The sequence below is a fragment of the Tupaia chinensis genome, unplaced genomic scaffold (assembly GCF_000334495.1).
Source record: "Tupaia chinensis unplaced genomic scaffold, TupChi_1.0 Scaffold000097_1, whole genome shotgun sequence".
In the NCBI taxonomy this organism is placed as follows: Eukaryota; Metazoa; Chordata; class Mammalia; order Scandentia; family Tupaiidae; genus Tupaia; species Tupaia belangeri.
The window spans coordinates 5320971-5348132 of NW_006159559.1; the positions used below are offsets into that span (position 1 = coordinate 5320971).

The 27162-nt window shown below is 35.5% G+C and overlaps 1 protein-coding gene across 1 annotated transcript in view; it reads right to left on the reverse strand.

Annotated features, from left to right (window-relative positions):
• Nucleotides 1-27162, reverse strand: part of IBTK (inhibitor of Bruton tyrosine kinase) — a 103393-nt gene that overhangs the window by 34783 nt on the left and 41448 nt on the right. The window contains 11 exon segments of the mRNA XM_006143349.3: nt 1899-2047; nt 4104-4219; nt 5051-5172; nt 7123-7183; nt 11554-11671; nt 15188-15289; nt 21618-21714; nt 22770-22807; nt 22893-22975; nt 24730-24816; nt 25718-26317. Coding sequence (XP_006143411.1) covers nt 1899-2047; nt 4104-4219; nt 5051-5172; nt 7123-7183; nt 11554-11671; nt 15188-15289; nt 21618-21714; nt 22770-22807; nt 22893-22975; nt 24730-24816; nt 25718-26317 — 1573 coding nt within the window.

A 27162-nucleotide genomic window follows, 5' to 3' on the forward strand; every position in this document is an offset into this window, starting at 1 on the left:
AGGGAAACGAGTGTGCATATTAAATTCCTATTACATAGGTAGTAAACAAAAAAATTAAGAAATTAAAGTTGTACGAATAAAATAATAAGTATTATAGGCTAAATAAATAACCCTATCTAAAATTCTTATTAAGATCAGATTTTGGGACATCTGCCTATACATAGAGAAATCTGGGGGACGGAACCCAAGTCTAAACATGAAATTCATTTACATTTCATGTATAACAATACACTAGCCTAAGGGCAATTTTACATAATATTTATAATAATTTCATGCATAAAACTCTTCATGGGTATGTTTTCCTAGGCGGATCTGGTTGTCTGCCACAAAGATGTATCATACCTTAAAGGGGTTTGGAGGGTATTTTTTGACTTGTAAATGCTGAATAAACGGTACATGTATGCTTGTGTTTTGACTACAACCTGTTACATCAGGTCAGGTGTGGACGTCTCCACTTGTGGCATAAGTTTCAGATTTTTGGGCATTTTTTGATTTCAGACTTTCAGATGAGGGATGCTCAATCTTTAATTTTGAAGTTTGATATAAATATGTAATTCCCACTGAATATATATTTGATGTTTCAAAAGGGATCCTAAAATATTGCTATTATAATAGGTCAAAGAAGTTATCAAAATTACTATACATTCTTCCATTACTGCAAGAGATTCACGATATTCTCTTAACCTTCTTTAAACCTTGTCTTCCAGACCTACTTAGTACGCAAATAAAATATCCCAAACTTCTGCCCTAAACTGAAAAGAAAAATAAGCAAACCAATCTTTGAGGCATAGAATGGCCTAGAAGACTCTAAAAAGAAAAAGTAAATTTCTATTGTTCCTTCTGTTGTTTCACAAATTCCTAGAAGTTTCAACATATTATGTTGATGTTTAGTACTCAGAAGAATATTGCTCTAATAAGTTAAAACATTTTCCTTGCCTATAAATTAACAACTATGGAATAAAATATCAAGAAATAGCTGAAAAATACCCTCCCCATAATTGACCAGACTATGAACCTTGAAGCTTAGTTTCAACTGCCAAGAACTCAATCACTCCAGGTTGTTTGGCTATAGTTAATACCATGGTGACAAAAAGAGACTGCAAAATTTAAAATTAGGCTTATTTTGAAAATCATTTTCCTTTGAGAATTTTTTTAGAATTATTTGTTTATTCATTTTTCACATAAGTTTTACCAGAGAAAGACAGAGAGAAAGAGAGAGAGAGAGATAGTGAGAAAGCAAACTGCCAAATCTGGGACTCCAACCACTGCTGGCCATGTGGGAGTACAGTGCCTTAAGCACCACGCTACCTGCTGGCCCCAATCTTTTCAAAAGTTTATTACTTTCTTTCATGAGAATGAAAGAGACAGGAGAGAAAGGGAGAACAAAAACATGAGAAAGAGAAGGAAGAGCAAACACTCTCAAAAGGTTCTCATGCCAAGATTATTCCCCGGCCTTCCCAGTCAGTTGAGATCATGGATTCAGGAGCCGAATGGGTACAAGCTAACCAGGACTGACATGTGGTTTCCACATGGATCCAGTATCACTTGAGCAGCTCAGTACTACGGTACCACGGAGCTGACCCTCTTCTGACAATTTTTAAGTGGTATTAACTGATATTTCACAACATAAATTCCTTAATTTAGCTATCAATATATATTTCAGTATGTCTATACAACATTAACATCTTATATTGGCATTTGTAAAATGTAATAAAGGGTTCAAAACTACCATTAAAATCTTAAAATTAGAAGTATCTTGCAGGTTTAGGAAACTAACACCATATGTTGTGTAATTATATATCGATCAGGAGTGTTTTAAAGTTAAGCACAAATAATGAAAAACTAATCTTCTATAATACCTAATCAAAGGTAAGGAAATGGTCCTTTAAACAACGAACCTCAATCTTGTCTGAATGAAATCCTGTTGTAAAATCAGGGGACTGTAAATCTCTAGGACTACCCACTCCTGCATAGCTTCCTTCAGAGTCCGATGTCAAAAGTTCTGGAAGAGATTCTACAGAATTGGTCTTACCAGACTTTAGTAATCCTAAAATGTAAGATCAAACAAAGAAAAAAATCATACACATTAAACATATATTCATTACATTCAGCAAACCAAATAGAGAACTAAAAGCTTTGATTTATCCAGATTTATAATATATTCAACTACACCAAATTTTTAACTTTTAAGATACTAAAATATGTCTTTCCCATTTACTAGGTATTCTAATTCCTATATTCATGCTTAAATTTAGGCTTAATATCTATCCTTTTTATCTAGTTGTGTAGTCTAAAACAACTATTCTTGACATTATTTACTCCTTTAAGATTTATGAAACATGTCAAGTATCTCATTTAAAGTATTTCTTAAAATACAAAAATAATTCTTCCCTGTCCTGCATAATAGCTATTTTTTTAAAGGGACACAAAACAATGTACTCAAATTTTTCAAAATTACCTATATGGGGCTGATCAACTATGAAAGTATCGTTGATAGAAATTGCACTGGTATGTCTTATTGACATAGACTACATACATTTATTATTTCTAAAAGCTACACTGTACCTTCATTATTGCATAGTCCTACTTTACATTTTATCTAAATAAACATAAAAATGTAGGTAGTTTAATATAGATCAGGCAAATCTAGAATGTGGAATAGTCTACAATACAATCTGCCTGAACTTCTGAAATAAACAATATAAAACAAAAAGATGTGAGGGAGACATTACTTTAATTAAAAGAGATAAAAGAGATAGTAACTAGCAAAGACAATGTGAACCTTGATAAGATACTAAAATGTTTTAAGGTCAAAACAAAAGAGATTATAGAAACATTTCTGAACAATAAAGAGATCCTAGATATGGACTGTAATGTTAGATAATATTAATGTATTAATATTAATTGTTAATCTCAAAATAATCATATTAAAGTATTTAGGGGAAAAGTATCACCTCTCAACTTATTCCAAGTGGATCATTAAAAAAAAAAAAGCTTCTATTAATAAACATATTTGTGTGTGTGTGTGTGTGTGTGTATGAAATGTTTGTAAGGTAAAGGGAGATAGCAAGTAACAGAGAACCTATAAGAAAAAGCAAGCATTAATGGCACAAAGAGGTGTGGTGTTATATGGTGAAGATATTTCGTAGTTTTATCAACAGTACTAGGGAGAAATGTTCACCTGTTGAAATATCCATTTTGTAAGGCAAATAATAATGTGATTGAATGTATGGAAGAAAATGAAATGAAAAAAAGTTTAAAAAAGAAAAAAGAAAAGAATGAAAAAGCAAATGTTGTAAGAGATTAATAACAAATCTGAATAAATATATAGAAGTTCAAAAATTTTTTGAAATGAACTAGTTCATTTTTTTAAAATAAAACTATACCTTTTACTTTCAGAGGTTCACATAATGACTAAGTATAAAATGTATTACGGCCTACTACTAAATTATAACCTCTTTAATATAAATGCATCTTGGCTGGAGCACTGACACATTGGAATTGAATGGACATAACAGTATCTCTGTCACGTTTACCTACCTCTAACCCTCTCTGCCACTGGACAGTGGTTTTGCTAAACACATAAAATCGAATCAATCACACTCTTCTAAAAATTTGTTAACAGCCATGCATATCTTTTAGAATAAGATCCAAATTTCCTAGTTCGGCATTTAAGACATTGCAATATATGACCCTATTTCCTACATGGCTGAGCCGTGTTAAAGTATATGGACAAGAAATGTGCAGTCCGTTCTGTTTCCTATATGCTTGAGAATATATTGCTCCTTTTGCTTAGGATGTTCTTCTGCCTCCTTTTCTTAACTATCTTTTCTTCATTCTTCAAGATCCAACTTGGGCATCACTTTCCTTAAAGGTCTTCCCTGTTCTCAGACTAGTCAGGTTGCGGCTTTTGTACTCCGGGGGAAACTTCCATTGGAGTACTTATCACAATACACTACAATTTTCTGTAGTCTCTGTTAGGACTCTTTCCTACTTTGGTAGCATCAACAAATGGTATACAGTAATATTTAATAAATGTTAGGTGGATTAGGTTAAAAAAAAGACTCAACAATTGGAACTGGAAATACATGCTAAAAACTAACCTGCGGATGGTGGACTCTGAATTATATCTGAAAGGTTATAACCTCCAGAACTATCTGAACGCTTACGTGGCTTCTTTTTAGCTTTTGTTTTTGCCTTCTTGAACATTGTTGTATCCCTAGGAAAAAGCAAAAATAAAAGTCATTTTTTTAACAGTAAATTAAGTTAGGAGATAAAAGAACAAAAAACTATGCATTTTAATTAACAGAATATAGCATTTTGGTCAAACAGGAGCCAGGTAAAAATATGCACACTCTAATCACATTTATCTATGGGACCCTGAGCAAAGTGCTTAATTTTTTTGGGTAACAGATTATATTACTACTTGTTTAAACCCTGGCCTTTCTGTTTCAACCTCTCTAGAGACAAATCTCTAGACTTCTGCTAAGATAAAGGGGGACAAATAGGGTTCAGAAAAGGATCAGGTATCTAATGTTTCTTAAGTCCAAGCACTTACCATAGTCTTCATAAACCTGGAACTACTTACTTAAGCATTTCCAGAATCCTGTTTTAGCTTTTTCTGTTTTAGGTCATTACCACTTGGCAACCACTTTCCAACTTCTAAAACTGCTACCATCTTCTAACTCTGTCTGTTCCTTCCTGTTCTTTCTACACTAGTACAATATGCCATTTATTACTTTAATATAAACTCAGCAAAGTTTGGAGAGGTAACTAAGATGCACTAAAATGCACTTAACTGCATGAAAATTTTTTAACTGAAGGCTATGTTCTTTTCTTATTTGTTTTAAATTTATTAGACCTGCAAATATTAAATATGTATTTAACTTCATACTATTCCAAGGCTGAACTTTAACATAAATTATCTAATTCTGATGTCAGAAATTCTCAATTTCTCCGAATACCAACACAAACGTGTCAAGGGTCCAAGAGTTGGGGGAAAAGGCATGGAAGAAAGAAGAATGGAAGAAAAAAGGAAATCAGAGCTTACGAATGATTTTGTTCTATGTTTATTTCTTCCTTCAAAAAGATATCCCCATCTTCTATTTCCAAACAGCTAATATCTGGCCCATCTTGATATGGTGTAATGACTCTTCTATCCATTGCTGGAATCTGTAGAATTAAAGATGTCACTTTTTAAAATAAAAATAAATAAATAAAACTGATGCAGAGTGCATGAACTTGACAGAGAGAGACAACACAGAGAAAGTGAGAAAGCACTTCCCTGAGGGGATGGCCACACTTCGATCCCTCCTCCTCCTCCATTCCCCTCTCAGGATTTCGACATACATGTACATGTATCTGGCATGTTTTTCAAGCCCTTGGGTCTGGGACTTGAACCATACCATCGGCCATATAGAATCCAGCCAACCTTAACCACTATACCACCTAGTTAGCACAAGATGTTGCTTTTTAAAACAAAACTTGTAAGGAATGTTTTTTTTTTTTTTTTAATAAAGAACAGATAAAATATCCCATTTGTTTTCATATGTGGTGACATTAACTAGAAAAAGTTTAGAATGGCTATGACTTCCTAAATTTATTACAAGGAGAGAAAAAATTTCATGCATACAAAAGTTAATTCCATAAAACTGTCAGAAAAAAATCTTAAAAAATGTCCCACTTAAGAGATTTTTTAAAAATTAAAAATTTGTTAGAGCACATGAGCTAGCCAGAAAGATATTGAGAGAGGAAGTGAGAAATCATCCCCAGGAGGGATGGCCAAGCCACAATCCCTTCTCTCTTCTCGAGATTTTGGGCATGCACTCACGTGTGCCCAAGGTGATTTTCAAGGTGCCAGATCTGAGACTCAAACCATGGTCAGCCATGTGGGAGTTCAGCACCTTAACCATTATGCCATGTGCTGGCTCCTAAAAGTTCAACTTAAAAAAAAAAAAAAAAAACCTATCAATCCAATTTTTGTTTATTTGTTTTAGAGAGATTTTTGAAATCAAGTACATGTGCTCACCAGAGAGACAGACAGAGACAGAGAGATAGAAGGCAAGAAATCACTCCCCAGGGGGATGGCCACACTGCAATCCCTTCTCCTCCATCCTTCTCCCAGCAGTGTGGGCATGCATGCACACATGCCCAGTGTGAGTTTTAAGCCACCGGGTCCAGGCCTTGAATCGTGGTTGACTACATGGGAGTCCAGCGACACAACCATTATGCTATCTGCTGGTCCCAATCCAATTTTTTAAAAAGGTTTTTGCCATGGGGATGTGTGCTTGCTGAAGAGCCAAAGACATTGAGAAGGAAAGTGATAAATCATCCCCCAAGAGAGGTAGCCACACCACAGTTCCGTCTCCACCCTCCTCTCAGGATTGTGGGCATGTATGTGCACATGCCTGGCGTGAGTTTCAAGCTGTGGGGTCCAGGGCTCTAATCACAGTCGGCCATGTGGCAATCCAGCACCTTAACGACCACACCACCTGATGGCCGCAATATGAAATCATGTCTTAGGAGCCATATGAATCCATGTTTTTTGCAATGCCATTATCGTTGGTGAATGATGCTGAACTTTTAGAACATTCGTTTTAAAGGAATTAAAATAGATATTAATTTTATCATTTAAAAAACCTTCTATTTTGATTATTATACATACCTGTGGGACTTATAAAAATCTTACATTCTCATTTTAAAAGATACTAATGTATTAGAAGTCTGGTCTAACATATGGCTTTACTATGGTATTTTTAGTATGGTATGCTTTAGTATTCTAACTTTGCTTCCTTTTTTTAAGAGAGGTGTTTGCTATAGGGCATGCACACTCGCCAGAGAGAGACAGAGAGACTGAAAGAAATCTCTCCCCCCCCCAAAAAAAGAAAAGAAATCCCTCCGAGGGGGGATGGCCATGCCGCAATCCTTTCTACTTCATTCTCTTCTTGGGATTTTGGGCATGCATGCACATTTGCCTGACATGATTTGTAAGCCACCAGGTCCGGGATTCAAACTGTGGTCAACTATGTGAGTAGAGTTACATTAACCATTATGCCATCTGCTGGTCCCTGGATGGTAATATTACAGCCACTAAAATCTTCACCGAAAAAATATAAACCTTACCATTTTTCGATAAAACACAGAAAGATCCTTTAAAACACCATCACTTAAAACATCAAGAGACCTAAAAAAAAAGATATAAAATTCTCTCATAAGACTCAAATGATTTAATACCTATCAATGTTTTCAAATACACAGATGTTTCATATGGCAAAAGAAGTAACAAAGATTTTATTTCAATTTATTTATTCATTTTCCCCAGGTAAATAAAAAAGAGAAAAAGAGAAAAGTAAAGAGAAAAAGAAAAAGGCACTCAAAACAGAGTTTTCACACTGTGATTCTTCCCATACACCTGTAGCCAGTCAGACTCAAGGGCACGTCCTAACTCAAGACACAGACTCAACACTTGATCCCAAATCCTCGCCACATGATTTCCATCATCACCCAGCAGCACTTCTACTGCCTATATCATTGTAGCTGGGCCAATAAAGTATTTGTTGAGCATTACAATAGCTGTTACAAAAAATTATTTTTGGAAATAGGTATACTTGTATATTTCAAGTAAATAGCAAACATATTAAACAAACATACAGAATAAAACTCAAATACCTCATATGAATAAGTATATAATGAATTTCTTCTATCAAACAAAACAGCAAGTATTCATTTTCTAACTTTCATTTTCCAGAATTAAAATATTTGACAGAAAGAATACTATCGATATATTTACAGAACAATGGCTCAATAAACAGGATATCTAGATTCTTTGTAAACCTGTCACTGCTACAATTACCTGTACTATCTTCAACAACTCGCTGCACTTCTCTGGACCTTAGCTTTTTCAAGTATAAAACGAGGTCTGGACTACCTTAGCTATATTCAACATGAACTGCACAGATCTCTCAAGTTCTGAAAATGGACTTCAATGCAACAGTGAGTATTAAAAACAAAGTTTACATTTTTGGCATTTGCTGTGATGCTGAAGGCCAGGCAGGAAAGTCCTGGGTTCACATCATGAGGCCTCCTGTGCACACTGAGTGCACAAACTCGTGATCCTCATTGGCTAAGGCTAGGAGTAGACTCCAGTGTGGGACTCTGTTGGGGTGCCTCATAGAGGAAATAAACTTTAAAAATTCAATGTAAAAGTTAGTATTCTTAAAAATATTTTAAGTTAGGGACCAGCAGTTAGCATAATGGCTATATCACTGAACTCCCATGTAGTCAACTACAGTTCGAGTCCTGGACCCGGTGGCTTAAACTCACGCCGGATGCGTGTGTGTGCATGCCCAAAATCCCGAGAGGAGAATGGAGAAAGGATTGCGGCATGGTCATCCGCCCTGGGGGCTGATTTATTCCTTTCTGTCTCTCCGTCTCTGTCTTTCTGGTAAGTGCACGTGCCCTATAGCAAAAACCTACCCCTCAAAAAATATTTTAAGCTATTTATATAACACAAAATACAAAACAATTTACAAGTTCAAATTAATACCATACCAAGTCTCAACACTTTGGGAACAATTTATGCACTAACTTGTCATTCTAAGTCAATGTGAGTGCAACCTTCCTCTTCATAATATCACTGTGAATACTTTTTTACACTTCTAGTACACATATACTTGCTTAAGAATGTTTAGGTTTATGTAAATTTTTGAAGTTTTTTAGAATTATTTTAATTAACTTTATTCATCATCATCATCATTATTATTACTATTATCCAGTTTGATGAGAGAAAGAGAGAGAGAGAGAGAGAGAGAGAGAAAGAGAGAAAGAGAGAAAGTAAATAAGCAAGTCACTGGGTCCAAGACTTGAACCATGGTTGGCCATGTGGGAGTCCAGCGCCTTTAAGCACCACACCACCTGCTGGCCCATAAGTGTTTTAATGTTAAAAGTTAAGCATGTCTACTTGAAAAATGATGTAAGTAGAGACATTAACCCAGCAGGTGCTATCCTTAATTCAATGGTTCAATTGACACACTTGAGTCACAATGTAACACTTGACAAGAGCAGCGTGACACATGACCTTCCAATATCAAATTTCAGGTAGCTGCTATGTGCTTTACTTGTTGGCTGATTCTTATCTCATCAACTGAACAAGCTGAATTTGGCAATGCAGGGGAATAAAAATGCTATGAGTAGGGTACCAACATAAAGTCAGCAATGAAATTAAAGTTAGTCTGAAAACCTACCTGGGTTATAACACAAAGGTAACAAGAGACATTTTTAAATGACATTGTCTAATATCTCATGACATTAATTTGTACTTAAAAGCATTTTCTACAAAATAGCAAAGCCTTAAACTACAGAAGAATTTTCTGGCTATTACTAAGAATCTGTTGGTGATCGGAATCCAAACAATGGCAGAACACTTTATTTCAGTCATGTTTTATTTCTATGTTTTCTTTATTATGATACAGCAAGTGTGCACACACGAAAAAGACACAAGGACAGGGACAAAGGGAGGGAGAAACATGCAGACTGATCATGGTGATCCCCTCCTCTAGTCCCACAGCCCATCAGATGTTGGGCACTGTGTGAGTGCCAAGCATGTTTCAGGCTGACCAGGCCAGGGACCTGAACCATGGCCACCATATGCGGTCTGACTTCTGTTGAATACTGCATTAGTGCTCAGCCACAGAGTTGGCCCCAGTCAAGTACTAGTGTAAGTTTAAGGATCAGCCGACCTTGAAAGATGAGCTAATCAAGCTGTTACTGTTCACATTCATCATATACATCAGTATTTTATCAGTTCTTTGCAAGGAAAAAAAGAAAATTTCCTGGATTTTCTCATCTGGAATACAAGGGTATTACCAGAATCTGCTTCATAAGGTTTTCATGAAAGTTAACTGAATTAACCTATGTAACTTTTTATAACACTGCCTACCACACAGTAAGGATGATTAGTTATCATCACTATTGAAACAAAATACAGAAATAAACTCACATGATGAAACTTTTACTTCAAAATCATAGATCAAGAACTCTTATCTTGGGACCAACAGTTAGCATAATGGCTATGTCGCTGGACTCCCAAGTAGTCGACCACAGTTCAAATCCCAGACCTGGTGGCTTAAACTCATGCCAGGCGTGTGTGCGTGCATGCCCAAGATCCCTAGAGGAGAATGGAGGAGAAAAGATTGCGACGTGACCATTCCCCCTGGGGGATGACTTCTCACTTTCTCTCTTTCTGTCCAGCACAAGAGTCCTATGTCCTATGAGCAAAAACTTCTCAAAAAAAAAAAAGAACTCATCTCAAATTTCTGGGTTCACCAAAATAGCCTTATTCTCACCATCGATGTTCCAGTGTGTAAAGGTAATATTCTGACCTTAAAAATGAATATATAAGGGTAGTGTGATGATTAGGACACTCGACTCCCTCATGGCTGACCATGGTTCAAGTCCTGGACCTGGTGTGCTTGCTTTCTTACTTTCCCTTTCTCTCTTGTTGGTCAAGTTTAAAGCATAATAACAAAATTCTTAAAATACATATGTCAATTTATTTCATTAAAGAAAAAAATCACTATTAAGAACAGTTGAAGGACTAGCAGATGGTGTAATGGTTATGTCTCTGGGCTCCCACACAGCTGATGAGAGTTCAAGTCCCAGACCCAGCGGCTTTAATTTCACCCGGGCATGTGTGCATAAGTGCCCAAAATCCCGAGAATTGAGGAGAAGGGACTGCAGTGTGGCCATCCCCACTGGGGTTGGGGGTGGGGGGTAATTTCTCATTTTCTGTCTGTCTCTTTCTGTCTATTTTGCAAGCACTCATGCTCTATAGCAAAAATCTCTCTATGGAAAAGAAAAGTTGAGGAAACAGCAGATGGCACAGCAGTTTCATCGCTAGACTCCCACATGGCTGCCTGCAGTTTGATTTCCAGACTCAGTGGCCTGAAACTCACGCCAGGTGTGTGCAAGCATTTGTGTGTGTACGTGTGCCCCAAGATCGAAAAGGAAAATTGAGAAGAGATTGTGGCATGGCTATTCCCTCTGGTCAGGGATTTCTCACTTTTCCTCTCACTGTCTCTGTCTCTCTCTCTCCCCTCAGCAAGTGCATGTGCCTTAAGGCAAAAACTTCTACCAAAAAAAATAAACGAATACTTGAACAGTTTTCAGAATCTCTCTAATGTTTATGACCCCTACATCATTAGCGTTTTTTTTTTTTTTTTTTTTGGAGAGGTTTTTCCTGCATGATGTGTGCGCTCACCAGAAAGACAGAGAGACAGAGAGCTAGAAAGCAAGAAATCACTCCCCAAGGGGAGATGGCCACGCCGCAATCCCTTCTCCTCCTTTCTCCTCTCAGAGAACCCAATTGGGTTCAACAGTCTCAGGTTGGCCCAGTGAACCTAGGCCTCCCAGATAGCTTCCAGCCTCCCAAGCAGTGGTGCTAACTGTGCCCCACCATGGCTGGACTCATTGTTCACTTTTAAATTACTAATGTATCTGCTACTACATACAAATATCTACTTTTCTATAGTCCTATATTGTATGAACCCAACCTACCTTGCTTCAAGTAAAGCTGCCATATTCAGTCCTATAAACTGTAAACAAGACAGTTTCAACTGTTCAGCATTATACATTGCTGCAAATTCCAGTAGCATAGCAGCATTCTTAAGGGTAACTAAAAAGGAAAAAAAGATTTGCAAATCAGATGAAAGGCATGTTATATAGCAAATCTGAAGTTTTAAAACTTGAACATTTAAAACGGAAAACAAAATATTTTCTTGTCAACAATAATTTATAGCAGAGCAAATAAAAATTTATTTTGGATCTCAACATGTCAAACTCATGTCTAAAGACTGGTTATGAAGAAAAACAAGCTCACATACAAAACTTCTAAGCAAAACAAAATATGGAAGGGTCATTATGTCATCTAAAGCACAACACGTAAAAACTCACAATCTTTCACCTAACAACCTCTGAATATTTTTAACTTTTATTGCTCACTTTCCTTTTCATCTGTACAGCACAGAGTAGTTATTCCTCTTCTATAAAACTAAAAAAATGTATTTTAGCATGAAACAATTCTATAAAATGTTACCTATCACAGCATTTATGTGGGTATAAGGCCAGACAGTGACATAGAAATAAAGGACAACACTCTGCAAGGGAATCCCATATGGGAAGGATCCTGCTACAAGTCCAAAGACATCCCTGAATACACCAGGCCACTCCTGCCCATGATCTAGGACTCTCTAAAAGCTGGGAGTGGATTGCACAGCATCAAGACCCTAATGGGAGTACTCACTAAAGTTACTCGTTCACTCTCTCACTCTCTCTTACATTCTCTCTCATTCATACAAAAAATAAACGTTAAAATATTTATATGGTGGGCCAGCCAGGTGGCGTGGTGGTTAAGGCGCTGGATTCTACATGGCCAACTGCATGTTTCAAATCCTGGAACTGGAAGCTTAAAAGACATGCCAGGGGGGCCAGCAGGTGGCATGGTGGTTAAAGGCGCTGGATTCCCACATGGTCGACCGTTGTTCGAGTCCTGGTTTGCTTTCTCACTTTCTCTCTCTTACTCTGTCCCTCTCTAGTCAAATTTAAATAAACAAATGAATAAATAATAAATTTTAAAAACTTAAATAAAATAATTTTTTAAAAAATTGCCAGGAGTGTTTGTGTGTGTGTCCAAAATCCCAAGGGGAAAGTAAAGAAGGGATTGTGGCATGGTCATCTTCCCTAGGGGGGTGCTTTCTCACTTTCTCTCTCTCTCCTTCACTCCCTCTAACAAGCACATACGTCCTATAGCTAACTTAAAAAAAAATGATGGGTGTTTTTAAATAACAAATGTGCACATATAAGTGTGTACACAGAAAATAAGTATGACCAAACTATTACCGTTATATTATACATGTCAGAACAATATCTGACAGACTGAAAAAGGTTCTAGATTTAACTATAATCCTAACTTTATATATGAACTGTCCTATTTTGATAAAGTTCCTTCTAAAATATTCTACCTATATAGCATACAACCTTAGCTTCTTGAACTACTCCATTCTTACTTACTCTGAGTTCCAGCCAATAGAGGAGTATGGCTATTTTCTACACCTATTTTCTTCTATTCCTTTCTTTTTTGTCCCCAGTAACTCGATTACATAAAGTTGCAATTAGGGTAAATAAGGGTATCTGCCTGACAAAAGTTTGAACTAATGATGAAAACAAAGTTTCACGTCTTAAAGAAATGGTAAAACTGGATCAAACAAAAACTGTTCTAGAGTTGTTCAGTTGGGAATAGGGCTCTGTACAATGACCAATAATCAGACATCAAACTTCCATGGAATCTTTCTTTGGGTAGGTTCAGGGAAAATTAAGGAATTTGCAAATTCTGCTGCAATGTGCAGCAGAGGTCAAGAAAGTATATCTAAAGAAGGCCAAAAACATAAATTCAAGAAACGAAAATAATCAGCACTATGTTTATTTTATACCTATTGTATGCTATGCCTTTCACTTTCATGTATTTTTCTTTTCTTGTTTAAAAGGAGATTCTAGAGTAAGCAACTGAAAATTTCTAATGGGAACAGATGTAATTATTTCTTAAAAATAATTTTTAAAAAGTAGAAAGAAAAAAGAGTATTTAACAGACTAATTTGACAATATACAGAAAGGATGGATGGATGGATAACAGTGACCTTCACCAGCAGAGTGACACTGAGAATTAAAATATGTCACCAACATATTAAGATAAGTCAGTTTTGATAGCTGAAAGGATCTGGGTATAAAGGTTGAAATAACAAATAAAAATAATCTCACATTTCAAAGGTGAGTGTTCAGGGAGACAGCCATGCTACTACTAACTTAAACAATGAATAAAGAGAGAAATAAGTGTTTAAGAGGAAAAAAATAGATGTGCTTTGTTAAGATACATTAATGGGAAAGTTACGTAAAAATTCTAGCAAATAGTAGGACCGGCAGTTAGCGTAATGGCTATGTCGCTGGACTTCCATGTAGTCAACCGCGGTTCGTGTCCTGGACCCGGTGGCTTGAACTCACGCCGGGTGTGTGTGCGTGCGTGCCCAAGATCCCAAGAGGAGAATGGAGGAGAAGGGATTGCGGCATGGCCATCCCTCCTGGGGGGTGATTTCTTGCTTTCTGTCTCTTTGTCTCTCTCTGTCTGGCGAGTGCACGCGCTCTATAGCAAGAACCTCTCCAAAAAAAAAAAAAAAAAAGAATTCTAGCAAATAGTAAGAAATGAGTGGCTAAAAACAAGTTTTATATCCAATACTGAAGTAAGGGCAAAAAAATTCCATGATCCCAAGAGAATGGAGGAGAAAGGATTGAGGTGTGGCCACCACCCCCCATTGCCACCCCGGGGTGATTTCTCACTTTCTGTCTCTCTGGTGAGCACATGCACCCTATAGCACAAACAACTAAAAAAAAAAAGTGACCTGTCTTTATTATTCAAGGTTTTATAAATTTCAATAAAAGTTTATATTATCTTTTAGGCCAGCAGGTGGCAGTGTGGTTAAGGTGCTGGACTTTCACATGGAACACTGCAGCTAGAGTCCCAGACCTGGCTGCCTGAAAAATCACAGTGGGCACGTGTGCACGTGCCCAAAATCCTGAGAGGCGAATAGAGAAGAAAGGATTGCAGCATGGCCCTTCCCCTTAGGAGATGATTTTTTACTTTCTCTCCCTGTCTCCTTCTCTCTCTGTGGTGAGCACGAGTGCCCTATAGCAAAAAACAAAACACACACAAAAATGTTAACATTATATTTCTATTCTAAAATATAATATTTTCACATATTTCTAAGAATGTACTTACAAATGATGGTACATAATTATTTAAATGACACCCAAAAAGTATGTATTTTACCATAATGACATCATAAAGTTAATAAAGTATAGTTACAGTAATCCTGATTCAACCTAAAATCATACAAATATCCGTTTTTTAAGAGCTTTCAATTCTTTGTATTTGAGATCTCAATAGTTTCTTTCTTTTTTAAACTTATTTAATACATAATAATTTTACATATGTAGGGGGTACAGTATGATCTTTTTAATACAAGCATATAACAGGTAATAATCAAATCAGGGTAATAAACAGATCTATCATCTCTAATATTTATTATTAATTTGTCTTTGAACACTCAAAAACACACTAATATTCTCATTCTAAATTACTCACACTTTTCAGTTAATGCTACTTCACAAATCTCTTTTAATCGAGTTATGAGAAGCTGATCAGCCACCACAAGAACACTACAAATAAAATCCACATTTTGAGATTCTGAAAAAAAAAGAAAAGAAGCATCATTCTTTATTACTTTGCAGAGTTACTCCTAGAAAAAAATTCTGAGACACTTAAGGAGCTAAAAAAGAGAGCATTACACTTAAAAATATATAGGCAGGTGGGGAATAATCCTCCTGGCTTTCTTAATTAAAATAAAACTTTCCAGGTCAGCTCCAAAGCCTGCTGGTTAAGGAAGCTGGGTCCCACATGGCTGAAAATAAGGTAAAGTCCCAGACATAGAAGTTTGAAACTCCCACTAGGCACAACTATGTGTATGGTCGAATTCCTGAAAAGAGATAGGGGAGAAAGGATTAAAGAGTCCCCATGAGGATTATTTTCTCCTCTCCTACTCTCTCTATCCCTCCCTCTGTCTCTCTCTCCCGCTCTCTCTCTCTCAGAAGTGCATGTGCCCTCTAGCAAAAAAAAAAAAAAAAAAATTCAATATTACACTACTTCTTTTCTTTTCTTTAGTTTTTGTCATAGGGCACGTGTACTTGCAGCAGAGATAGCATGATACAAAGAGAGGGAGGTGAGAAATCACTCTCTCACTTTCACAGGGAGGATGGCCACACCATAGTCATTTTTCCTTTACTCTCCTCTCGGGATTCTGGGCATTCTCACACATGCACCTGGAGTGATTTTCAAGCTACCAGTTCTGGGGCTTAAACTGTAGTCAGCCAGTAGGAATACAGCACCTTAACCACCATGCCACCTGCTGGCCCTATCTTAGACTACTTTTTTATTTTAAATTATAGAAGATCCTTAATTTAAAATAATCCTTTTGGTCCTAAACAATGCCCCTACGTCACTGCCAAAATAACAATATAAACAGAAAGAAAAGAGTAGCTACTACAGAAGAAAAGGGATAAAAGGATTACAAAGAAAAAATAAAGAAAGAAGAAAACAGAGTTTGAAAAGAGGGGAGGGATAAAGTCATTAGAATGAACAGACTAAGAAATTATGAAGATCTTCTCTATAAAAGTGAAATGAGAATTCTGTCAAAACTTGTCAATTTTTTCAGAATTCTTAAAATCAATCAAAGACCTGCAATAATGTGTGTGCAATGTTTACTCAAGAAAAAAAGATGGCTGAATTGTGGTGAGAACAATGAGATTTAGGACACTGTAGGTTTTCCTATTCAGACTATCCTCTTCTCTCCTCCACTATAGCTCTGATAATCAACAGTCCACAATCACACTGAAAACACCCAGCCTTCACAGAAACAGAAAAAAAAAAAAAAATAGTAAAATTTGTCTGGAACCATAAGAGGCCCCATATTGCCAAGGTAACACCGTGCAAAAAGAATAAAGTAGGAAGCATCTCACTATTTGATCTCAAAATATACTACAAAGTTTTAACAATCAAAACAGCATGGTACTGGCACAGAAAAAGATATATACACAATGAAACAGAATAGAAAAATCCATTAATAAATCCCAAAACATACAGCCAACTGATTTTTGACAAAGGACGTAAGACAATCACGTAGAGAAAACAAACTCTCTTCAGAAAACGGTGCTAGAAGAATTGAATATCCATCTACAGAAAAATGAAACTGGACCCTTATCTCTCACCACAAACAAAATGGACCAAACATCTAAATGGAAAGCCTCAAACTATAAAACTACTGTTGGAAAACACAGGAGAAACAGTTGAAGATGTTCTTCTAGACAGTGATTTCTTAAACACACACTACCAAAATCAACTCAAGACAGACTAAAAAATTTAAATAGACCTACATTAAGATTGAATTAGTGATCAAAAAACTTACAACAAAGAAAAACCAGGATGACACGCATTCATTGGTGAACTGACTGAACATTTAAAGAATTAACACCGATTTATTCCCAGCCCTTCAAAAAGCAGAAAACGAGGAACAATTCTCAACTCATTCAATGAGGTTAATATTATCCTAATACTAAAACCAGACAAGACATCACAGAAAAACTAAAACAATGTCCCTTGCAATTTTTATCACAAAAATTCTCAACATAAAAAACTAACAAATTGAATCCAGTAGCACATAAAAAGGAATCATACAACGGTCAATCAATGAAAAACAAAAAGCATCAAGAAAGCCCCTAGGGAGGGACCGCAGTTAGCGTAATGGCTATGTCGCTGAACTCCCACATAGTCGACCGCGGTTTGTGTCCCAGACCTGGTGGCTTAAAACTCACACCGGGCGCATGTGCGTGCGTGCCCAAGATCCCAAGAGGAGAAGGGATTGTGGCGTGGCCACCCCCCTTGGGGGGTGATTTCTCACTTTCTGTCTCTCTCTGTCTGTCTGGTGAGCGCACGCGCCCTATAGCAAAAACCTCTTCAAAAAAGCCTCCAGGGTTCTCCACCTCTGCCTGTGTTGGGCCTTCAAGCACGCGGTTTTCCATTTTTAACCCAATTTCATTTTCTGCGATCTGATTTCTAATTTTTTTCCTCTTTTTCTTATAGTACTTTCCTTCTTTTCTCTTTGCTTTTTCTTCCTATATTTCCTACTCATTTTCTTTTACCTTACTCTCCTGTCTTACTGCTCAGCCTAGAGATGACTATGCATAGAAGCTAAACATCTAAACATTATGCGTGGTCTAACATCCTTTTAATACTTTTAAGGGAAGTTTTAATTTTCTGTAGTACAGCTTTCATATCTAACTGTTCCGTTTGATTTTTTTTTTTTGAGAATTTCTTGCTACAGGGTGTGCGTGCTCACCAGAAAGACAGAGATGCAAGAGAATCCATGAAAAAACTTCTCAAAGTAATAAATGCATACAGTAAAGTGGGCAGATACAAAATTAACTAACAAAAATCTATAGCATTTCTATATACAAACAACAAGCAGACAGAGAACTGAAAAATGTAAATCCATTTATCATAGTTACAAGAAGTATAAGATACTGAGGAATAAAACTAACCAAGGAAGTCAAAGACATCTACAAGGAAAACTATGAAAACCTTAAAAAGAAATTGAAATAGACACTAAAAAGTGGAAGGACATGCCATGTTCCTGGATTAGTAGAATCAATATAATTAAAATGGCAATCCTACCCAAATTAATCTGCTTGTTTAATGCAATCCCTATAAAATGACAAGAGACATTCTTCACAGATCTAGAAAAGACAATCATAGAATTTGTCTAGAATCATAAAAGACCACATATTGCCAAAGCCATTCTGTGTAAGAAGAATGGATAGGGGGCATTTCACTTCCTGATCCCAAAATATATTACAAAGCTGTGATCATCAAAACAACATAATATTGGTACAAAAACAGAAATGAGGACCAATGAAACAAAGTAGAGACCCCAGAAATAAACCCCAAAACATACAGCCAACTCATCTTTGACGAAGGGGACCAGTCAATCCAGTGGAAAAAGGAAAGCCTCTTTAGCAAATGGTACTAGAAAAACTGGATATCCAACTGCAAAAAGATGAATCTGAACCTATCTGTCATCATTAACAAAAATCAACTCAAAGTGGATCAAAGATCTAAACCTAAGACCACAAACTATAAAACTAGTGGTGGAAAACACTGGGGAAATTCTGGGAGACATTGGGGTAGGCAAAGACTTCTTAAGCAAGACCACCAAAGCACAGGCAATAACCTCCAAAATAGACAGGTGGGATTACATCAGATTAATTAGTGTGAATCGGCAACCCTCGGAATGGGAGAGAATTTTTGTTAACTGTGCCTCAGATAAGGGACTGATATCAAGGATACACAGAGAACTCAAGCAGCTTACCTGGAAAAAAAGATTAACCCAACTAAAAGATGGGAAAATGAGCTGAATAAAGAACTCTCTAAGGAAGACATATGAACAGTCAAAAAGCATATGAAGAAATGCTTAACACCTCTCATCAGAAGGGAGATGCAGATCAAAATCACAATGAAATACCATCTATCCCCAGTCAGAATGACAAAGATTAAAAAATCAAAAAATTACAAGTGTTGGAAGGGATGTGGTGAAAGGGGAACACTCCTACACTGCTGGTGGGAATGTAAATTGTTACAGCCACTGTAGAGAACAATATGGAGATTCCTCAAAGACCTTCAAATAGAACTACTATACGATCCAGCAATTCCACTCCTGGGTATCTACACAAAGGACAGAACGCTCAGTTGGAAAAGCACTTGTACATTTTCATCCATTGCAGCCTTATTCACAACTGCTAAGACATGGAACCAACCCACATGTCCACGAAAAGATGAATGGATTCAAAAAAATGTGAAACATATACTCCATGGAATACTACTCAGCCATAAAAAACTACAAGGCCCTGGAATTTGATAGAAAATGGATATGTGAAGTGATTGATGTTAATTACCTTGATTGTGGTAATCATTTCACAAGACATATGTATACACAAAACATCATGTACACCTTGATTATATACAATTTTTATCTGTCAATTATACTCTAATAAAGCTGAGGAAAAAATTAATTCCAAATGGATCAAAGATGTAAATCTGAGACGGGACTATAAAACTCTTACAAGAAAAGAAAGGAGGTAAAGATGAGACGGGACTATAAAACTCTTACAAGAAAACACAGGAGGTACAGCCCTTGGATTTTGAAGAGAATTATTAGATCTGACACCAATGAACAATTAAGTAAAAATAGATAATCTAAGTTTCATCAAAATCAAAAACTTTTATAATAAAAGACACTACCAAGAAACTACAAATAAATACAACCTAGAGAATGGGAAGAAATCATGTATCTATTAAAGGACTAGCATATGAAATATATAAAGTCATAAGGAAAGGACAAATAATTCAAATAAAAATGGCCAAAATACTTCGATTTTTTTTCAAAGAAAGTACACAAATATCCAAAAAAGAACATGAAAAGATGCTCAACATCATTAGTCATTATGGAAATTCAAACCAAAATCACAATGTTGTAAAACGTCACATCTATTAGGTTGGCTAAAAAAAGGAAGACCTTAATGAGTGTGTGAGGATGTGAAGAAACTAGAACCCACACCCACTACTGGTGGGAAAATTAAATTGTAGTCACTTTCAGACAATCTGGCAGTTCCTAAACAATTAAACATAGGATACTATATGACCTAGCACTTCCACTCCTAGGTATATAACTAAGAAATAAAAACAGCCCCCCAAAAAACTACAGTGTGACTATTCGTAGCAGCACTATTTAGAATAGCCAAAAAGTGAACCCAAATGTCCATCTACCAATAAATAAAATATGGTATATCCACATAATGGCTATTATTTGGCAATGAAGCTGTGTATCTGCTATAATATAGATGAACTTTGAAGACATTATACTAAGTACAAGATGACACAAATGGCCACATAATGCTTAATTCTATTTATATGAAATGTCAAGAATAGGCATATAAATACAGACAGAAAGTAGATTAGCAGTTGCAACAGGCTAGGAATACGGAGAGTGAAAAGTGTATGCTGCTGGATATAAGTTTTCTTCTGGGGCTAATAAAATTGTTCTAGAATAGTGGTGACAGTTGCACAAGTTTACAAATATATTAAAAACCACATAATTATAGGCTTTAGAAGCATCAGTTTCATTGTATATGAATACCTCAATCCAACCAAAGAATGAGAAGTAGACCAAAAATTCCAACTATCTCAGCTTCCTCCCAAGTACACAAGTCTTTAGAAATCTTCTCCTCAGTTAAACACTATCTCCTCTACAAACACTACCCGGATTTATCCGGGCATACTCAGATGAATTTTTTTAGAGAATTACTCTCTTGAATTACATTTATTTTTCTGTATGTTTATGTTCTCCAATAGATTGTAAGCTTTTTAAAAATAGAGAAAGGTCTTTTCATTTTTTTGTTTTATCCCCAATATAAAGATGGGACCAAAAAAACCCTAATGGTTAAATGAGTACCAATTACACAACATCCAATACTATGCTAATAACTAGGGAAATGTGGGAACTAAAACGTTTTGCCTGGCAAAGTATATAAATGGACTCTCTTCATAAATTTGGGTTCCATTCTTAATCTATTTCTTTCACTTCAGCTATAACAGAGGGAAAAAACAAATAAGAATGAATTTATGTAAAATGTCAAAACTACACACTTTGTTATCAATTCATTTTCAATTACAGAGCAGCTACAAATGGAACTGTTAATGCAATCTCAATTTTTACATATGATTCTTACAGTTAATTTTCACTTGGGTAATAAAAACTTTCTTTTTCTGTTTCTTTTCTTAGTAATAATCACTACTATTTATTCTAGTTGCCCTCTATTTCCATCTTATTTTAAGTAGAGTAGAAATTAGATATACTGATTTTACCATTAATCTATTTGAAATATTTAAAGTATCCTCTTACTAATACCTTTTATCATCACAGCTTCATCAGTATAGAGGTAGTCCAAAATAACTTTAAGTATGTCAGAATGTATTGGCATTTCCAGAGCTGCACAACTGGAAGACTAAATAAAGTGAAATAAGTGAAATAATTAATTTTAAACAATAAAACACTATTTTGTTCTAATTTGGGTTGATATAAAAACTGAGTAAAAAATTACATCAAATGCAAAATATAACATTTATTAAGCACAATGCTAAAATGAGATATGCAGGTTGAGCATTCCCTCATCCCAAAATCCAAAACACAACATGCTCTAAATTTGAAACTTTTTGGGTAATGATATGACACAAGTGGAAAATTTTATATCTAACCTTATGCAATGGGTCACAATCAAAATACTGAAATACGACAATATTATATAAAATGACTTTAAAGTTATATCCTATATGAGGTGAATACAAAACAAATGAATTTCATGTTTAGACTTGGATCTCATTCCTAAGATATCCCATTATATATGTGCAAATATTCCAAAATTAAAAAGAAAAATAAACTGAAATCTGAAACACTTCTGGTTCTAAGCCTTCATATAAGAGATAACCAGTCTGCATTTAACTTTAAAATATAACAATGAAAAGAACAAAGAAAAATTCAGAAACCAAGAAACATATTGGCATTCTAAAAACATTTCTAAGTTTTGTATTGCCTTGCTTTGTTTTTAGGTTTTTGCCATAAGGCATGTGGGCTCACTGGAAAGACAGAGATAGTGAGAGGGAAAGTGAACAATCACCCTCTAAAGGGTATGGCCATGCCCACAACCCATTCTCCTCTCTGGATTTTGGACACACATGCACATTAACCCAACATGAGTTTCAAGCCACCAGATTCAGGACTTGAACCACGGCTGGCTATGTGGGAGTCCAGTGCTTTCATCGCTACATCACCTGCTGGTCCCAGGGAGTTTTTTTGTTTTTGTTTTTAAGCAACTTTTTAGTAACAATTTTAAGTTTTAAATGTTCTTACTTTTCAGCAGCCTTAGGTATAAATAAACTTTAACACAAATGAGAAACTGAACTAAAATATTAAGTACCAACTTTGCATTTCTTTAGTATGTAATTTTCCAAAAATATAAAGAACTATAGTTATCACCCTAGATGTCCTCTCCTTACATCTTACCTCAATCCATGAGCTACTCAGCATACTATGAAAATATTCTGAAAGAAAATGAAAGTTCAATGTAATAAGAGTAAAAACAATACTAAAACAAACAAATGAGCGACTAAGAGAAAGTGTACCTACCAAGTCTAGCACAAAGAACACATTTATGACAAGGAAATTCTTTTCCATCCACTGATTTCATGGTTACATCACACAGAAATGAACTGCAAGAAAAATGTTTAACTGAAGCAAGATTCAGCAATAAGAAAATTTGTTGCAGGATTTGGCTTAACATTAGATATTCTCATAAAGATGGCAAAAAATAAACTACTTTAGTTACATACAAATAAAATACTTCATCTCTCTCCATCTCAGGGAAAATAAGGCCCAAATGATAAAGACGATGTTTAAAAAGAAAACAGAATACAGATAAATCTTTGAAAGTCTCTTTTCATTTTTCTTTTTCTTACTCGAGACAAGGTTTCACTCCTAGAGGACTTCAAAAAGTTCATGGAAGGGAATTCCCTTTTGAAAAAGCAATGTAATACACTGTAAAGTTATATGCGTTCAATGTAATATAAACAAGATTATGATGATAATAAATAAATTTTAAGAATTATGAATCCCACAGAATGCAACTGCCAGGGCCTTTTAGCCACTCTATCTCTGTCTGCTCAGACCCTCCCCTACCTCTCAGGAGTGCACTTTTACTTTTCCTTAACAAAAAAAAAAAAAAAGTTTATGGAAGAATGGAATTAAAGCTTTAAGTTTATCTTGGTGTAAAAACTTTTTGAAATACCTGCAAAGTGTATTTCAAATGTGTGTGTGTATCAATGTGTGTGTGTATAAAATATATGTATATTTAAATAGCTATTCCATGAACTTTTTAAAGATCTTCTTCATAGGATATTAAGTGACATCATATTTAAAATCCTCATTCACTTATTTTACAACCTATTTTGTGTCAAATCCAGACATTTCCATGATTTCTTTCCTCCAAAACTTTTCGCTACAAAGAAAGTACAAATATTGGAACCAGCAGTTAGCGTAATGGCTATGTCGCTGGACTCCCACATAGTCGACCACGGTTCGTGTCCCGGACCCGGTGGCTTAAAACTCACGCCGGGCGCGTGTGCGTGCGTGCCCAAGATCCCGAGAGGAGAATGGAGGAGAAGGGATTGCGGCGTGACCATCCCCCCTGGGGGGTGATTTCTCGCTTTCTGTCTCTATGTCTCTCTCTGTCTGTCTGGCGAGCGCACGCACCCTACAGTGAAAATCTCTCCAAAAAAAAAAAATAATAATAAAATTAAAAATAAAACTTTTAATAACAAACATATTTAGAATAGTATATTAATTATTGAAAAAAGTTTGTTACAGAAAATAACCATCATAATGATGAAATGCACAATTACTTGAGTTTGGGGGTTAACATCATTTCCTACTTATTAAACAGTATGAAATCCAGTTAGGAAAAATGGAAAAGGTCTCTCTTCATTAGAAAGTAATTAGCGGGGACAGCAGGTGGTGTGGCGGATAAGGGCGCTGGATTCCCACATGGCAAACCATGGTTCAAGTCCCAGACCTGGTGGCTTGCTTTCTCACTTTTACTTTCTTTTTCTCTCTCTCTCTCTTTCTCTCTCTCTCTCTCATCAAATTAAAAAAACAAAAACAAACAAACAAAAAACAAACTAAAAATAACAAATGGAAATAAATAAATAAATAAATATTTTTTAAAAAAAGAAAGTAATTAGTAATAGTGAATTCCTTCAATGCCTTATTAAGTAGTTAATAATTTACCTATTACATATGGTTCCCTAACATTTCTGGAAATGAAGTCCAGAAGAGGTAGGAGGGTACCTACCCATATATATCTATGTGTATGTATGTTTATTTATTTCATATATAAATAAGAAGAGCTCTGTTGCCACACTTACGTGCCAAAACCTAGAGATGAAAACTTTATCATTTCTTAACTTACCATTTTTTCTGATTTAGCTTTGGCTTATTACCAGTTTTCTTGGCAATAACATTAATTCTTTCATTTTCAAATCTGACTCCATCTAACCTATCAAGAATATATAAAAATGAACAATCAAAAGATATATTCTCCTACCAAAATAGAACAAACATACAACAAAAATCCAACGTATGAGCTTAAATTTGAACATAATATTATCTCATAGAAAAACATCTCAAATCTCAACTGAGATAAAGAAACACACCTTTTTTCAATTTTAATTAGAATTCAAAAGATACTAAATATCACTATTCACCAAAAAAAAATAACAAAAATAACAAAACTCTCAAACCCATGGCACCAAGTTTTTCATTGCTTTTAAGTAGAAAACATGATATACAGTCCTCCTCTACTCGAACCACCCACAACTAAGGTTATCGTATCACAGCCAAAGTATCTTTAAAAAGAGAGAGAATGCCTAAGCTCCTATATGACAAATACTGTTTTTAAACTTTACAATGATGTATGACTAAAGTATACCAATAATAATAGGTAAATATTATTATCCCTTCCATTTTATATACTAGGAATTGAAGTTCAAAGAAATTATAAAGTTTGCCTAGTCCAGGAGGTAGAGCTAGAGACACAAATATAGATTCCAAAGATCTTTCCAATGCACCATACTACCTGCCACTCCAAATCCCTATTTCGCACTTGCCCACACAGTTCAAAACCAATAACAGCCTTTCTATCTTTTCATGTTCTATTCTAGGAAATCCCACAAAAATATCCAGATAATCACAAAGACAACAAGAAAATGGAGAAAGAACATCTGTGTACCTATCGTAAAGGAAGGAGAAAGAGAAATGAGAGAAAAAGGGAGGGTGAGAAGTGGGTAGAAGAGGAAGATGGAGGAGGAGGAAAAAAGCAAATGAAAAAAGTGCAGGGAGGAATTTTTAAAAAGAGGACTTAATGACACATCAAAATAGATATTAAGGAGAAGTCATACCTACTACTCAAATTACTGAAACCAAATTTCTTTGCAATATTTTGCAACATTTTTACAGGATCATCATCTCCAACACTTTTTCCTTTCTTAGAAGATTTGGGTTTGCTTTTCTGCCTTTCAGTAACTGTATGAGCTTGATTACTTTTGTAAACTTCAAATGCTGACTTCTGATTATTATCTTCATGGCAATGCATTTCATTAAAATGAGAATTCAGAGTATCCTGGTGGTCTTCTGACTTTTTATTTAAGTATATTCTTGGTTTGAAGCCATGAGTTAAAAAGTCACAAGTATCTGTGTATATAAATTGTAAGAGGTATTCAAATAGGTCAGGATGAACCTTCTCTACCACAAAGAGATGGCATCCTGCAGAATCTTCATCTTTCCGATAAACATCTGTAAATTCTATAGTACCATCTGAAAGAAATAATTTCTGAAAAAAGTCAGAACGCATTGCCAAAATGTATTTATGTGCAGGAAAGACTCTATTGCCAACTTGAAATGTCACATCATGGATGTTGTCCATTTCATCAGTTTCCCTCAACAGTTTGCCAAGCTCTTCAAAAAAGGATGTTGAAGAAACAGCTGGAATTTCATAAAGGCTAGAAATGAAACAAAAATACTTTTTACTTTCAAGAAAATGTAAGATGTCTAGCTAATTCTTTCTAAGTGCAATGTTTATGTACTTAGTAATGAGAACATTTTAAATTTGGCATTTCCTAAAATACAAGAATAGTGCACAGTATTAGATAATATGTCATCCCCTTTGTTAAGTTTTCCTTTAAAAGCAGTGTTCTCTGTTCCTACAAGGAAATGCTTGAACAACATAAATTCTAATGGATGTTTCAACAAAATTTTTTAAATGGTGAAATGTATAGCTAAAAACATTTTAAAAAGAATAAAGACAGCTTATAGTCTTCCTCTTTTCTATCTTTTATTTTACAAGGGAAGAAAAACAAACATACAGGCAAATACTTCAGGTCCCAGGTAAGAGTAGGTCAGAACTCAAGTAATGATAAATACACACAGTCCATAACCAAGGTTCTTTCATTACCAGAGGAATGCCATCTGTCTTTCTTGTCTACTTCCGTCCTTTGAGGTGGGAGGACAACTCTCCTGGTTTGACTTGGACTCAGGGTTTTCCCAGGAGATGATACTTACAGTGCTTAAACTGGAGCAGATAGAGGCAAGTGTCTAGATGGGTAGTCACCCTACTTGTAGAGCTTCCTCCCTCTTCAACAGTGCCCTTGACGTTTACCATAACCTTACACCCTCTCCTAATGTGACTTAGGAGATCTGCACTGGTTCCACACCTGTTCTTTTGTCAATTCTCATCATATTCAAAGACTGGAAATTTTCACAAACATCCTAAAGAACACTTTCTCAGAATGTTGAGAACCTAGAGTGTATCTAAAACTAATAAAGGCAAATAAATTTTCTGTGTGCA